This window comes from Borostomias antarcticus (genome assembly GCF_949987555.1).
Source record: "Borostomias antarcticus genome assembly, chromosome: 11".
Taxonomy (NCBI): Eukaryota; Metazoa; Chordata; class Actinopteri; order Stomiiformes; family Stomiidae; genus Borostomias; species Borostomias antarcticus.
The window spans coordinates 4300966-4318183 of NC_140244.1; the positions used below are offsets into that span (position 1 = coordinate 4300966).

The window sequence follows — 17218 nt, forward strand, 5'->3', positions numbered from 1 at the left end:
TCGATCTCTACTGCAATAGATAACATTGGATAGAACAGTTTGAAAGTGGGACCTTAACTATTAGACACTGTAACATGTACTGTATGTCTCACCTATATGACAGTTGTATGTCCATATACGCTGCCCGTCATATCGACACTTGCACTTCAATACGTTGTTGGTGTAATCTGATTCTGCAACCTCATAGTTGGGATTGATCACAACCTGGAAGAGAAAAACGGCTTGTAAAAAAAACACAAAAAAAACCCCACAAAACTGTCGTATGTAATGTGTCCAGATCATGGTTACCGTCGTATGTGATTGTGAAGCAGGATCAAACGTACATTTCTACTGCCTTGTCGTTCAAGAGAACACGTAACGGTGAAAGTAAGTCACTTCGCAAAGCTCTTTAAAACGGACGTCTAAACTCGTCAGGAAGAGGGGCTACTGACCTGAAAGATGTAGTCTCCTGGCTTCACGTCCGTAACATCGATCCACTGGCAGTCGATGTCGTGTCTGTAGGTATCCCAGCAGCCAACAGTGATGCCCTGTGGTCCAAAGTTGGCACACGCATATCTCTTCTCAATACCTGTCAATGCAGCCAGCAATGGAGAGTTAGAGCCCAGAATCCTGACCAAGAGACGCTCAAGTCAGGACATGACAGGATATGTCAGCATAAGTTATGATGAAATAAATGCACCATTTATATGGTAGACAATACATAACTGCAAGAAAATCTATTGACTATACAAATAAGAGCATTTTTCCCCACAAGCCAAATACAGGTCAGGCAGGCAGTCATGAACATTTACATTCTTCAGATGGCCTCTAGAGGGCGTCGTTGACTAAGAGTCTAGAGTACTCGCCTGTTACCAAACGACTTGATCATGTGGATCTCACAAATTGAGTTAAACTCTACGCTGTCAACTTGAGTCCAAGGGGAGGGTCATACAAATTTGAATCGCTCAGTTATATTGAGGTCGTCAACGACTCCCCCTCCACTGCCATTTCTCTTCTTGCTGGCAAAACTGTTCTCACTCAGATCATTAAAAATTAATCATGAAACCTGATTGGCTGTGCAGTCTGGCTAGAGGCAGTGATGCAAACTACACCAGGGGGATTCTGGGATGAGCTATTTGGATTTCTTGTTTCATCAGTAAAAACTAGACAATTAGTGGTCTTTAGCTAAAACCGAGCTGTCATGGGATGATCTGTAGAGCAGTTTGCCACTAATCAAGAGATCACATTTCGTTCAACTGGTTAAAATGCGTTGTGGGGCTTGTAGAGGATCTGTGCTTTTAGCTTAGGTACCAAAAACGCACTAAAACGAAGAGCTGTGAGGCAGGCGGGTACCTTCGTCACACTGGGTGTCCTCCAGACAGAAGCTGGCCTTGTGGCCCTCCGCCACCTTGGTGCCGTTGAGACTCATCAGGTCGTAGTGCGTGAACACCTCCATGCTGTGGAAGTGCCTGTTGGAACACGACAGGGAAAAACAGTCAATCACACCTATAATAATACTACTACTACTAATAATAATAATCATAATAATGAGCTTTTAGAGGTGGAGTTTCTTTATAGTTTCAATTCAGATGAAGCGTTGATGGGATCTTTACCCAGAATGCACACATTCCACTCCTTTATTGTTTATCCCTGTGCTGTAGATTATTACATTATTACATTCAGGTAATATAGCTCCTACAGTAGACCTAGAGACCTCACCTGTATTACATTCAGGTAATATAACTCCTAGTAGACCTAGAGAGCTCACCTGTATTACATTCAGGTAATATAACTCCTAGTAGACCTAGAGACCTCACCTGTATTACATTCAGGTAATATAGCTCCTAGTAGACCTAGAGACCTCACCTGTATTACATTCAGGTAATATAACTCCTAGTAGACCTAGAGACCTCACCTGTATTACATTCAGGTAATATAGCTCCTAGTAGACCTAGAGACCTCACCTGTATTACATTCAGGTAATATAGCTCCTAGTAGACCTAGAGACCTCACCTGTATTACATTCAGGTAATATAACTCCTAGTAGACCTAGAGACCTCACCTGTATTACATTCAGGTAATGTAGCTCCTACAGTAGACCTAGAGACCTCACCTGTATTACATTCAGGTAATATAACTCCTACAGTAGACCTAGAGAGCTCACCTGTATTACATTCAGGTAATATAACTCCTAGTATACCTAGAGACCTCACCTGTATTACATTCAGGTAATATAACTCCTACAGTAGACCTAGAGAGCTCACCTGTATTACATTCAGGTAATATAGCTCCTAGTAGACCTAGAGACCTCACCTGTATTACATTCAGGTAATATAACTCCTAGTAGACCTAAAGACCTCACCTGTATTACATTCAGGTAATATAGCTCCTACAGTAGACCTAGAGACCTCACCTGTATTACATTCAGGTAATATAGCTCCTACAGTAGACCTAGAGACCTCACCTGTATTACATTCAGGTAATATAACTCCTAGTAGACCTAGAGAGCTCACCTGTATTACATTCAGGTAATATAACTCCTAGTAGACCTAGAGACCTCACCTGTATTACATTCAGGTAATATAGCTCCTAGTAGACCTAGAGACCTCACCTGTATTACATTCAGGTAATATAGCTCCTAGTAGACCTAGAGACCTCACCTGTATTACATTCAGGTAATATAGTTCCTACCAGACCTAGAGAGCTCACCTGTATTACATTCAGGTAATATAACTCCTAGTAGACCTAGAGACCTCACCTGTATTACATTCAGGTAATGTAGCTCCTACAGTAGACCTAGAGACCTCACCTGTATTACATTCAGGTAATATAGCTCCTAGTAGACCTAGAGACCTCACCTGTATTACATTCAGGTAATGTAGCTCCTAGTAGACCTAGAGACCTCACCTGTATTACATTCAGGTAATATAACTCCTAGTAGACCTAGAGACCTCACCTGTATTACATTCAGGTAATATAACTCCTAGTAGACCTAGAGACCTCACCTGTATTACATTCAGGTAATATAGCTCCTAGTAGACCTCCTACAGTAGAGAGCTCACCTGTGGCACTCGTGCCAGACCCAGGACTGGTGTCCCGCCCGGGGCCGGAAGTCGGCGAGGCCGTTGTTGTGGATCTGGGAGGAGAAGCGCAGCAGGCGGCGGTAGGAGGTGGGGTCGATGGTGGCGGCGGTGCTGGACAGACAGTTCTCCTCGTGGGCACACTGCAGCGCGTACATGGGCCGGTCCTCCAGGTAGGTGGTCTGCTCCACCACCTCGGCGTTCAGAACCAGGTCCGGCGCAGCTGGTGGGGGGACACAAGGGGCGCTGTGTTATTAATGTGTTATTAAGGTATGTTCATGTTATTAATGTGTTATTAAGGTATGTTCATGTTATTAATGTGTTATTAAGGTATGTTCATGTTATTAATGTGTTATTTAGGTGTGTTCATGTTAATAATGTGTTATTAAGGTATGTTCATGTTGTTAAGGTATGTTAATGTTATTAATGTGTTATTAAGGTATGTTCATGTTATTAATGTGTTATTAAGGTATGTTCATGTTATTAATGTGTTATTAAGGTATGTTCATGTTATTAATGTGTTATTAAGGTATGTTCATGTTATTAATGTGTTATTAAAGGTGGGATAGGTAGTTTGCTTTTGGCTTTATTTGTTAAAATTGGCATAATATCCTATGTTAATGCACAATATGGCATGGCTTTAACAGAATGTGACACAAACTCAAAAAAGTTCTTGCACTTAAAGGTCTAATTATTAAGCAATGAATTGATCAATTATTTCAACTTTAAACCCTTGGGCTCTATGTCAACCAGTATATTTACAGGACTATCAGTCCATAAAAATGGATGAAAAATTATTGTTTGTCTTTGGGACATGACTTCCACATTGCTCCCAACCCCCAGTCATGTGAATTAATTTGACTTGAATGAATCAATTAGACATGAATCAATTAGACCTCTTAAGATTTGTCTGGTACAAGACAGAATGCATAACCACTCAGGTGCTGGGACATAATACTAGAAATAAGGAAGAATCTGTCTCTACATGATGTAAATCAATAATGCCTTGATGGTCAAGTTGTTGCAAAGACTAATTTTACTGTTGTACCAAATATCCATCAGTATGTATCTAAGGAGAGAACTGGCTCACCCTGAGTGCAGGACACCCCAGCTGCGAAGCGCCCGCCTCCTCGTAGGCACTGGACGTGTTTCCCGTGATGCAGGCACTGCTGAAGGGTCATCTCGGTCCCCGAGCACCGGAACCCGCTCATCACCACGTCCTCTGTGGTTCCGTCCCCCTGCCAGTACCAGGTTTCCTGAGGGAACACGGAACGTACGGAACAGTCCAGCTGCTGGTAAGTCTCAAGGCAAGGCAAGTTTATTTGTAGCACATTTCAGCAACAAGGCAATTCAAAGTGCTTTACATGAGACGTTAAAAGCATCAAGACAAAGTGCAACACATAAAAGGTCATATAAAACAAAATGCAGGGAAAATAAAATACAGGAATAAAAGTTACAGTGCAGTGTATGAGTGCAGTGTAAGTCTCAGACCAAAAACACACAGGTGCTGGTAGCCACATATCAGTCTGATCACAGGAAATTATGTTAATAATAATGTCTCCTTGGAGCACTAATGGTTTCATTCATTCATGCATTATTCATTCATTCATTCCCTCTCTCAAAGTAGGGTTAACGGGCGTCTACAGAGTTCCTGGGGAGGAAAAACGGAATTAAAAATGGCAAAAAAAATCATTTATTTGGTTTCAGTAGGCCGATGCGTATTACACATGACAACCGCAGCTGAAGATGAGTTAGGCCTGCGCTGGAGTTCGCTGTACAAAATATTCAGTGAAAGCGGTGGAATGTAATTCGATTCAGGCCTGCAGCTGCTGTGTCGTCCCTCAACAGGACGTGTCCCCAGGGCGTCTCCTCGACAGGCGTGGAGGACGCTGAGCAGGGACGCGTCGCTGGCCCCGAAGCCCCTCGGAAAAATCCAGGTGAAATCGGGGAATTCACAGTAAAAGAAAAAGATTACCCACTTCTTCCCTCGGTGTTGTTTTATAGATGCTTGATGAGGCTTTAAAAACAGTTAGCGAGTATTTCAAAGTGTGGCGTCTTTCCACTTTTAATGTCAACAGTGTGACAAACCAAGTCTAGTCTGGTCTAGCTGTAAGAACTTATGAGACAGGGGGAGTGTGTGTGTGTGTGTGTGTGTGTGTGTGTGTGTGTGTGTGTGTGTGTGTGTGTGTGTGTGTGAGCGTGTGTGTGTGTGAGCGTGTGTGTGCGTGCGTGCGTGTGTGTGTGCGTGCGTGCGTGTCGGTGTGTGTGTGGGTGGGTGCGTGCGGGTGCGCATGCGTGTGTGTGTGTGTGTGTGTGCTTATGCAGTTCTGAATGTCTGACTCAGCCCCTTTCTATGAACTCCACTAAAGAGGCCCGAATCGAGGGGATACTGCGGTAAGACTCACATTTTCCGGGATGTTCCATGTGAGGGGCGGGGGGGGGGGGGGGGGTGTATGACTACGCACGAGTGTGTGTTTGGGTTTGTTTGGGTCTAGCGGGGAGGGGGGAGAGATAAATGGAGTTAAACTTCGGTGTCATATTTTCCGTCTGGTCTGCTGAAAGCGGAAAGAGGCACCAGAGGGTGAGGGTTAAAGATCTACTGCTTGGCTCTGCTCCACCATCTGGGGATTCCCATGGAGACGAGGTGACTAATCCCTCAGATGGTCCACAGCGCTGACATAATGGAAATCAGGTGGGACACGGAGAGGCTGGGACACTTTGATCAAAGAACTCAGACTTTATGGTCGGCGAGATAAAAAAAAAAGGGTTAAGGTTGAGATAAGAGTGCGCATACTAAACTTTTTACTCGTGTTTTAAGTTTAAGAGGATTAACTGTACATGCAATGGATCTTCCTGGTAGCGAATGGTGCATTGTGGGATAGGGTACTCATCAGGACGCTACTGTTTGACCGCAGGGTCGCGCGTCGCCGCACGTTTTTACACGAGAGTGTAAAACATGGGCATTTTTAAGGAGCCTAAACATATACAATCATACTTAATCACACTTAAGTACCTCGATCAGCTCTGTGCTATTTCCACTCATAAACTCCTGAATGCAAAGTTCCTCCAGGATTATTAAGACATAGTTTCCAGAGCTGTATCACCACCTACGATGTGTTACTGCAAAACAACATCACATAACAACAGAACCGGGTAGGCCAAAGTCAGAAGATAGGCAGACCATCAACAACGCATGTTAACTGACCTCCAGAGAGCTGTGGTATTAGACTTTAAAAAGACAAATCAACAAAAAAACAATAACACTGTTTTAATAACTAATAACAAATTTTGTGTCCACAAAACTGCCTCTTGGGCGCTCAACTTATATAACAGGTTTGAAAAGAAACAACATTCTGTTTGCGTGCTCCGTGTCGTTCTCTTGGTTTTAAGACTGTGACGTCTTAATATCCCCCTCAGGAGACTTTTCCCAGGCCTGCAAGTGACATGTCAAGCTATTTAACGACGTGTTGGTGGTGGCAACCATGATGCTATAAACACAACAGATCTCTGTAAAACATAATCATAGTAATATGTGCTGTAAGAAATCTGGGTGTTCAGATAAAGCTTGTGCTATGTTCCACGTTTCTGCCGTATATGGAGAGATCAGGACAGTTTAGTTTACGTTGATTGAACCCTGATTTTAGCGTTTCTTTTACCTCCAAATAAATGACAGCTGTGTTGCCACGGAGACGTAGCCCAGGGTCAGAATTTGGTTTGGCAGTCCTTAGATTCCCGATCAGATTCAGAACATAATGTTATTTTTTTTAAACAATTTCTTTCTTGCTTGCTTCTGTGTTGTGCCAGAAAGGATGTGACCTCGAGTATCAACTCCGTACTGCAAATGTATGAACAAAACTCCACCTGCTGGAACTGTATTGGAATGTGGGAAGTAGCCTTTAATCATCACTGGTACTAACCAGAGACACTGGGGCTGTTTGTCCATTATGAATATGAATGAACTATACAGGTGCATCTCAGAAAATTAGAATATTGTGAAAAAGTCCATTATATTCCGTAATTTAATTCAAACAGTGAAACCTTCATGTATTATAGATCCATTACACAAAGTGAAATATTTCCTTTTGCACAAATTACTGCATCAAGGAATCAATGAAATATTTCACTACATGTGTCATGAATCTATAACATATGAAAGTTTCACCTTTTTAATTAAATTACAGAAAATAATGAACTTTCGACAATATTCAAATTCTCTGAGATGCACCTGTAATTCAAAGAGAGGAAGCCAGATACTGCTGACCTCTGCAAACTTCAAGTTTCAAGTTTAAGTTCAGGTTCAAGAGAGTTTATTTAAGTACAGCGGATTACTGTAGAACCTGTCATACCTGCCAGCTCATGGGGAAGCCCAACCAGGTTATACCCCCAACTCCTCTAATGCCGACTCCGGTGATGGGGGAGCCCTTTGAGAGAGTACTGTGGGACTGCGTGGGCCCCCTTCCAAAAACTGGTAATTTATCAGTTCCTTTTAACCATCATGTGTGCGGCTACTCGCTACCCAGATAGCAAGCGGATCTGGGCCATATATGGGCCGGAACTAAGCCACAAGTGCCAGATCTGGCCTGTATATGGCCCTGATCGGATTGCTGTCTGGGTACACCGAGGCCATCCCAGTCTGCAAGATCACGGCTAAGGTCGTTGTAGCAGCATTGACTAAGTTCTTTGCTACTTTTGGGTTACCCAAGGTGGTTCAAACAGATCATGGTTCTAACTTTGTACTGTACATTGGAATTCTGCACCCTTTTTGACACCCTTACTTGTCATGAAACGAGTAAAAACAGAGACGAACACGGAGGAGTACCCGATTCTATCTGAATGTGACTTGCCTCCACCACACTGTCCATCCAAGAGGCTTCAACAGTGGAACAGTCAGATGTGTACAAAACATTCAAGATCCAAGAACTCATCGTGCGAGCCGAGCGCGACGACGTGCAACTGCGTCCACCTCAAATGTGTGCGTCGGTATTTAAGACCGTTTACCAAGAATGAACTAGCCGTACCTGGAAGGCCTGGCTGGCGAACCCCATGCCCAGCTGTCTGCACACCACCATGGCCTCCATGATCCCCCAGCTGTCGCTGCACACGGCGCCCCACGCCAACGAGCCGTTCCTCTCCGTCAGCACCTCCACGCGCCCCTCGGACGGGTTGCGCCCGCCACTCAGGCGCAGCTGGAAGAGGAGCAAGGGAAAAGCTGAGCGGGCGGTCGAGCCACGCGTCTCGGTAACGGTTTCATTCCGTTTGTCGACAAGACCGTATATCAGAACAACAAGATCCAGAGTCGACATCGAGAACCGTCGTCGTTATTAGGGCTGGGTATCGATTCGAATTTCAAGAATCGATTCGATTCCGATTCACAAGGTTCAGAATCGATTATCACGATACAATTCGATTCGATTCAATATCGATTCGGTTAGGGTTACTAAAACCTGTTTTTTTAGCTGTAACCTTAATTACAAGTTATGCAACACATCAATACTAGGGCTGGGTATCGATACTGATTTCCAAAAATGAATGAATGAATGAATCATTGAATGAATGAATGAACTATTCATTCCTTCATTTATTCATTCATTCATTAAATAAAAGATCGATTATGGGATTCATGAATCGATTCTGAATCATTTGATTCAGAATCGATGAATCGTTTTTTTTTTTAAACCCAGCCCTAGTCGTTATTGGACGTTATTTAAAAAGGTGGCGCCGCTGTGGTTAGGGTTCGGTTTAGTGTAACCGAGTGAAATTCGGAGCATCTGGTGAAACTCACTCCTCAAAGGAGCGCTAACAGTCCCTCCAAGAGGGTCCATATTGGCGCAACCGCCGGCGCGTCCGCCTCCCGAGCGGGAGACCTAATCTAATCTAATCTAATCTAATCTAATCCCACCCTGGTCATGCCTAAACAGATGTGTTACTGTTAGTCTACTGTACTCACTCGGTTCTGGAAGCCCATGGCAGGAATGTGACACCTGACAGCTGCGTCCTCCTCATGGCTGCAGCCGAGCGCATCCCTGTTGAAGAAGCACTCGGTCAGCGACTTCTCGAACCCGGAGCATTCCACCTCGTTCATATGGACCGGGCCGATCCCTGCAGATAAGAAACACTTCAAAATTATCAAATAAAAGTTTCATTCATTCATTCATTCATTCATTCATTCATTCATTCATTCATTCATTATGTAAGGGTGGGACCTTTGCCCACCTCCCTTGTTCTCTGTAAAGCACATTGTGTTGCCTCTGGGTATGAAATGCGCTATACAAATAAAGCTTTGATTGATTGATTCATTCATTCATTCATTAGCAATGACATTAGATTATTCCCCCCGTTTGACAGAATTGTGTCATGCATTCAAAGAGACAAGTACAGCACAAAATAAATGCAGGACATGAATAAGATGGCTGATCGGGGTGCGTTTAGATTGAAGGCGTTTAGTTGGCTCAACAAGAGAACATTCCTGTTGCTCAGTCATGCAGAGACTACAGTATGCAGCTAGCACTCACTGTTTCAAGTAATACATTCAACTCTTCTTTTTGGCCAAAACAATTCCCATTATTCTGATCGGAATTGCTTCCAAGAAGTCTATGAATCAATTCCAATTTTTGTGTGGCTTTGATTTGGAGCCATTAAAGTGAGAAGAATACTGGATATTAAACAAAGACATAGCAGCATGATGAAGATTCCGAACGCAAAAGGACTATTCTCCTAAGTGTACATTAGTGATTGGACACGCTGGCGCGGTCTTCGTCGTGTGTGTGAGCAGGGAGAGAGCCAGGAGGCCCTACCTTGTCCCAGGCCTGCCCCTGACATGGCCTCCTTGGCGCTGCCGAAGCCCAGCTCTCGACACACCACCGTGGCCGCCTTGACGTTCCAGTTGTCGTCGCAGACGGTTCCCCATTCGCCGTTTTTCAGCACCTCGACTCGCCCCTCCCCTATGTTGGCTCCGCCTCTCAGACGCACCAGAGGTTGCTGCGGAAACAGACGGTGGAGAAACGCTTAGCGGATAGGTTTGTTTACAAACCGCTTGTGTAACCGAGTGAATGGCGAGTCCTCGTAAACCCTCGTGGAGTGAGTGTAGTCCTCCGGTGAAACTCACTCCCCGAATATAAAGGATGTGCTAACAACCGTGCCGATAGCGATAGTTCTTTTGGCATAGTTGTTAGCACATCGGACTTGCGAGCGCAAGGTTGAAGGTTCGCGTCCCACCCAAGACAATCCCTTAACATGGGTCAAAGGAACGAGAAGAGTACTACCTCTACACTCGCACTGTATTGAAAAGGTAAAGTTGGGTGTTTAAAAACGACAATGCGGTTTATCCATTCTGTGTAGATAGTGTACGATATGTAATTATGTGTACACTTGATTCAAACGGAATACAAATACATATTTATCCATCTTTATACCTTCTCTTTCCCTCCTGAACTCTCCACTTAGAAGTGACTAGTGGGGATTAGTATTCCTATTTTGGGTACTACACATTGGTGGATGGATTGAGTTCATCTTGTAACAGGTGGGCACACACATCAAATATCGGTGGAGAAAAAACCGCAACAGGCGGGATAGCGGCTCTCCAAAAAGAATAAAAGCACAAGGCGTCTGCTCCGCTGATAGCAAACTGCCAAAACGGTAATAAAAAAAAGTAAACTGAGCCGTATGTCTTGCACTTTTATTATTTTTGGAGTACTGCTCTAATTTTTTTTCCGTAAGTATTTTCCGAAAGCCGAGCCCTCACAGCCTAAGAAGACAACTACAGGACACGCACCTGTTCTACCTCTCAACATCAATCATCACAATTGGAACAGATTATAAACCAACTACCCTACAATCTAAGAATGTATACCTATTACCTATAAATAGATATCATGCACTGTCATCGTGATGGTCCTATCGTCAGACCTCGTACCTCCATCCTGTAGGCCTTGCTGAAGCCTGCGGAGATGCTAGGGGCGAAGGCTCGTCCCGGGACACAGCTGACCACCACGGGCGTCCCCTTCTCACAGGTGCTGTTCCCCTCCAGCTCCACCCGCTGACCGAGCTTACAGTCCGACAGGTCAGCCTCGCTGCCCGTGCAGTTGACCGAGAAGCCCCAGTAGTTCTTCTTCCGACGCTTCGACAGCAACCTGCGAGAAAGAGACGAGCAACGCCGGCATGTGAGACCGGATAAAGACCAGACGACCATATATATGCGTGCAGAGGGTCTAACTGGTCTTCAGAGAGATATAAGAAGAGACGTGGATCGATGATCTGAAGACGTCGTCATCTCGCGATGCTGGACTTTTAAGATCGCCGGCTCCTAAGGTCTGGAGACATCTCCGTCGAAAATCTTTTGCTAGAACAACGGCGAAAACCGACGCTACCAATCAGAACCACTCCCTACATCTCCAATAGGGTGAAGGACCCGCCTTACCAGAAATTATGTCTTCCAAACAAACTGGAGTGGAGAATCAAAACAAAACATTCACCGCCCCATTAGGAAGGACCGTCCTAGAGGTGTGGGATTGGCTCTGCAATGCAGGTTTTTTGTCTCAAATTGCTTCCATCCGCTTTTAATAACGAAATCTAGATGTACAGTATGTCTTCAATCTCTGGTTGAGAAAGAGACTGACTCATGAGTATAATATCTTCACGACAAATAAGAGCCTGAGCCAGATGTGCAACATTGTGGTAAGTCAATTGTGCACTGATCAGCTTCAAGACAACTGTCTTTGATTGGGGCGAACAATGTTTATTTATTCCACATTTTGCCATTCCTCATATGATTACATTGGCCATTTTCACCAGAATCTGTCTCTCTCTAGGTCATCCTCGGACGAGCCCTCCATCTGTGTTTCCAGTCATCCAAGTCTTCCATACGTCTGGCTAGCTCTCCGGTACTTTCCGCCCCTGCGTCTTTCTTAAGTACGTCCACGTACGTTAGCGTGGGACGCCCTCCTGATCGACGTCCGTGTGTCGGCTCCCAAAGCGCCAGTTTGCTGGCTGGCAGCTCCTGGCGTCTCTGGCAGTGACCAGCCAGCCTCAATCTCCTATTTTCTCACTCACCCTTGGCAATTTACATTTTTTTTCGGAAAACTACTACTCCTACTACTGCATCTCTGCCAGCTGGTGGCCCTCCGGAGCTCTGGAACACAACGGTGGTATTGTTGCCAAAGCGCATGGTGATTCCCATGATCCTCGGTTTCCGGCTGGAGTCACCGTTCGTTGGGAGGTTACTTAGGAGAGCTCAACCCAACTACATCGGGGAGGTTTCCTCTCGGCGTGAAGCAGACCGGTTAATGAAAACAGCGTGTTGTAAACATGTACGAGCTCTGGCTAAGCTAGGAGATCTCCCCCAGATGCACAGCCAACACGTGTGAGTGTGCACAAGCCGTTTCCTTCGAAGCGTGAAATTTCATATGCGTGAACAACAAATTTGAGGTTAGAATCCCCCCCCCCCCCAAAGCGTAAAATTTTATATGCGTGAACAACAAATTTGAGGTTAGAACCCCCCCCCCTCCTCTCTCTCTCTCCAAATAGGATTGATTTACTGTAGTGGCAGGCCCCCTCTCTGAACAGGGCTGATTTGGCGGCACGCCCCCTCTCTGAACAGGGCTGATTTAGTGGCACGCCCCCTCTCTTAACAGGGCTGATTTAGTGGCACGCCCCCTTTCTTAACAGGGCTGATTTAGTGGCACGCCCCCTCTCTGAACAGGGCTGATTTGGTGGCACGCCCCCTTTCTTAACAGGGCTGATTTAGTGGCACGCCCCCTTTCTTAACAGAGCTGATTTAGTGGCAGGCCCCCTCTCTTAACAGGGCTGATTTAGTGGCACGCCCCCTCTCTTAACAGGGCTGATTTGGCGGCACGCCCCCTCTCTTAACAGGGCTGATTTAGTGGCACGCCCCCTCTCTTAACAGGGCTGATTTAGTGGCACGCCCCCTCTCTTAACAGGGCTGATTTAGTGGCACGCCCCCTCTCTTAACAGGGCTGATTTAGTGGCACGCCCCCTCTCTTAACAGGGCTGATTTAGTGGCACGCCCCCTCTAGGGCTGATTTGGCGGCACGCCCCCTTTCTTAACAGGGCTGATTTAGTTGATAAACATTCCACATTCCTAGTGTCCGTGTTGCCCAATCGACATGAGTAGGTGAGTTCAGTCATACAGACAATATTGTTCATTTTCCTGCACCACATTTGGCCCATTGCTCTCTCTCTCTCTCTCTCTCTCACACACACACACACACACACACACACACACACACACACACACACACACAGGGTGCAGATTCAGATCTAGACTGAAATTAGGTCTTGTCTAGAGCTTTATGAAGAATGTTTATTGGGTTTCTTAATTTTTGGGGGTTTATTCATTTCTTCATGTTACGCCTAGCATTTGAGTAGATATTCTGCTTGCAATAGCCTAATCTGTCCAACACTGTTAGCCCTAGTTAGTCTATCCCTGGCCTACACTGTTATCTCAGGCTAAGTGTAACCCATAAGTTTCGGCGTGCCCAGAGTGGGATTCGAACCCCGGTCTCCTGTGGGACAGACACTGTTTAAACCAGCTACGCCCATGAAAAGCTAGCTCTTCTTAGCATGGGTGGACGGTATTTATATTGGAGGAGTGAGTTCCACCAACAATTCGCTGCCCACTCAGCACTCGAGAACTCCGTTTCCCTTGGTTACATTACTTGCTGCATACTTCAACTCCCAGCTGTTTAGCTCAGTCGAGTGAAACATTGCTCTCTGGAGTTGTCTGACAGGCACAGAGATGTGGTAATTCTGTTAAGGTTAGGGTTATAGATGTCATTCCCCCTCCCAGGTCATGACCCCTTGGCTAAAGCCTTTCTACTTTGCGTGTTGGAATACAAACATTGTGATATTGCACTTGATTAATACATGTTGCCATTAGGTTAACAGTTAAAATGCACCCAGATAGCAAGCGGATCTGGGCCATATACAGGCCAGATCTGGCCCTTGTGGCTTAGTTCCGGCCCATATATGGCCCAGAATTATTACACATCCGCTAGCTATCTGGGCATGGCTCTTTATGGCTCAGTTGGTTAGAGACTGCGCATCGATATGTATGTAGTGTAGTGTGAATCTTGAATTTGAATACTTTTAGGTGATATGTTGCATACTTTCACATCACTGATAGAAGGGTGTTCGTACGGATTCCATCCTGATTGATCACCTGTAGGCTCGTGCGTTGTAGCCTTTCTCTCCGGGGAAGCCATACATGCCGCAGATGACCCTGCTGTTCATCTCGGTCCAGTGCTCGTCGCAGATCTGCCTCCACTTGCCGCCGTCCCTGACCTCCAGGTAGCCCTCGGTGATGGGGATGCGTTTACGGTGGGAGTAGGTCGCCCGGAGCCTCACGTCTTCCACCTGGACGTTCATGCTCTGCGGAAAGGCCAAGACGAGGTCGTGAGCATCAATCAACTTTACAATGGCCGACGTCTGTCGAACGGTCGGTGTAAAAAGCGCTTCACGAATGGCACTGACTGACAGTTTTGACCATCAAAACAACTTTACATACGAATACTTCTGTTATATTCCATCAGGCAAGACTGACACATGGTTAAAATCCACAAAAAACTATTATTAAACATATTCAAGACCATCTTCCACCATTTACCTAGCAAAACACATTGTCTATTCAACTGGAAGGTTGGGGCAGGTCAATACATTTCTACAATTCTTTAGATTTTCCTGCATGCGGTTTGAGGTTAAAGGTCAAATGAGGAAAATGGGTCAAAATTCCAGAGAAGGAGTCGAGCCATAGTGTTAAAAGTTTTTTGGGGAAAAAAATACAATTGGAAAATAAAAGACATTTCTAACTTATCTTTTGATGTCACCTACAGACACCCAAGTGCCGCGAATGATCATTCAAGACAACAGCTGAGCCACTATAGGATGTTATGTGAGCCGGCTTACGGGTGGTCCATTCCTCACTATAGTGAGCTAGTAAACAAGCAGGTCAGCAGAGGTCATGGCCCACAGATAGCCTCCTCTGTCCTGAAGACCTTCTAAAGAGGAGAGAGCCTTCGACCTTTCACCCCGGCGGCCAGGAGAAAGCGGCTTCCTTCATTCATCTTCAGAGGATTATCTCTTATTCAAAGAGACTCTTTTAAGAGGATTGTCTGCAGGCTCGGGCTCTTGTATGGAATATAGTGTATTTCTTTAAGGTTTTTTGAGTCAGATCATCCAAGGAAAACTAATAGAGAAGAATAACTTTAACTACCTACTTTAACCAGATGTTCTATTATGCAAGCTTAGCTCAGTCGTATAGAACCAGAATCTGGATGGGAACGATGACTGGTGAGGGCCAACACCATTAAATATGGACACTGACATAAGTCACGTTCATCCCTTTAAATGAGAAAAAAGTGTGTATCCCAATATAGCTTTTTAATAAATAATAATGGCTGCTTTCCTGAAATGGCAACAGCCCAGAGGAATGTTTAGAACCCCTTAAAACGGAAATTCAGCAAGGGAGAAAACACGACCTCGTCGAGGCCGCTTCCTATTGTCTCCTGTCACCCCAGTGAACACGGAGGAGAGGAGGGGGGAGGGGGAGGAGACGGTCGTCATCTATCCAACCCTGCTGGTCACCGTATGACTGGGCGTTTTCCGCAAGCACGGCGCTCTCTGCCAAAGGTCCTAGATCCTAGACAGAGATTTTATTGAAATGTAAATACGTAGAGATCCGGGCACTGGGTTTGAAGTGGAATTCCTAAATCCGTCTCATGGCTGCGGCGTTTGTCTGAGAGGCGTGGGACGAGGAGGCCAGGGGGGTGAGTGTACAGGGTCAGGGCCCACCGCCACGCCCGCCTCGGGGCTGAGCCCACCCGCTTCCAGTCAGACAGACCACCAGACATAACATCAGCACTGAACGGTTTGCTCAAGGCCCACCTAATAAACACCTTTTATCTTTGAACAGCACTTATTTATTTAACAGCGTTAATCCGCTCACGCATATCACAAAAGGACACACCTTGTATATATATAAAAAAAACATTGCACACACACTCTGTACACATACTGTATAATATACACTTATCGCGCACCATTTTGTATATTGTAAATTGCATTTTGCACTTTTCGTTTGCACTGTCCTGTCTTTGCACTGTCCCGTCTTGTCCTTGTCTAATGTTGTCTCCATCAGTGTTATCCCAGATAGCGAGCAGATGTGTAATGATTCTGGGCCATATATGGGCCGGAACTAAGCCACAAAGGCCAGATCTGGGCCTTTGATCCGCTTGCTATCTGGGATGCACCAATTGACCAAAGCAAATTCCTAGTATGTGAAAACTGTGACTACCGTGGAGCTGATTCTGATCCTGAAACTCTTTCAAAACCCCTGTTACTCCAGAATAAAACCAGTTCATTATTCGCTTGTGTCCATTCAGAGATCTAATTGTATTGTATTGAGCTTCCAAGTATTCTATCTCTCTCGCAAAAATAATACTGCAGACCCTGTAGAAGTGACTATCATTCTAATACAGCCGACCCATTTCAACTCTGCTCTGAACAATTCTTTATCTTCCTCCAACCTTAAAGAATGGACCCAAATATTGTTGTTGCCAAACTTCCAAATGCTAGTTAGGGTTCGGGCATTTCCATGTAAGTTGTGACTTTCAGGGAGCATTTCCATGGAACCCATCTGGACCAAGCCAGGCTGTTCTCCCGGCCGGGGTTTCCCACCGATAGGTGGACGTGTGAGGGGGCGTGGCCTCCCCGGCGATGGACTCAGACTACTGTGCATTTCATTCCTCTGATTCACTGCTGTAACCCCCGGGTCACGTTTGGCTTCCACGTGCCTCCCTGCTCTTTCCAAACACGGGGAAAATGAATGTTAATCAAACCGCAGTTTAGAAGCGAAAGAGCAGGGGGCCAGAGAAAAGAAACGAGATGAGTTCCACATCTGCACCCCTTCTCCGTCGCTTCCACGGTCTCCCGGCAGTCGCTCTGACTGAGACGAAGACATGCTGGCTGCAGGCACACGTGTGTGTGTGTGTGTGTGTGTGTGTGTGTGTGTGTGTGTGTGTGTGTGTGTGTGTGTGTGTGTGTGTGTGTGTGTGTGTGTGTGTGTGTGTGGGCGTGTGTTCGGCATCTGGAATATCCATCCTTGTGTAACTATCCCACCGGGATGGAAAGTTAAAGAAAACAGTAGA

General features: G+C 45.5%; 1 protein-coding gene across 1 annotated transcript in view; it reads right to left on the reverse strand.

The window, feature by feature from the left end:
* Positions 1 to 17218, reverse strand: part of LOC311315136 (lysyl oxidase homolog 2A-like) — a gene marked incomplete at its 5' end in the record, with an annotated part of 29628 nt that overhangs the window by 2693 nt on the left and 9717 nt on the right. The window contains 10 exons of the mRNA XM_084445738.1: positions 93 to 204; positions 432 to 568; positions 1333 to 1448; positions 3042 to 3282; positions 4150 to 4315; positions 8078 to 8245; positions 9007 to 9158; positions 9854 to 10037; positions 10972 to 11188; positions 14236 to 14444. Coding sequence (XP_084301864.1) covers positions 93 to 204; positions 432 to 568; positions 1333 to 1448; positions 3042 to 3282; positions 4150 to 4315; positions 8078 to 8245; positions 9007 to 9158; positions 9854 to 10037; positions 10972 to 11188; positions 14236 to 14444 — 1702 coding nt within the window. The remainder of the gene's footprint in view (positions 1 to 92; positions 205 to 431; positions 569 to 1332; positions 1449 to 3041; positions 3283 to 4149; positions 4316 to 8077; positions 8246 to 9006; positions 9159 to 9853; positions 10038 to 10971; positions 11189 to 14235; positions 14445 to 17218) is intronic.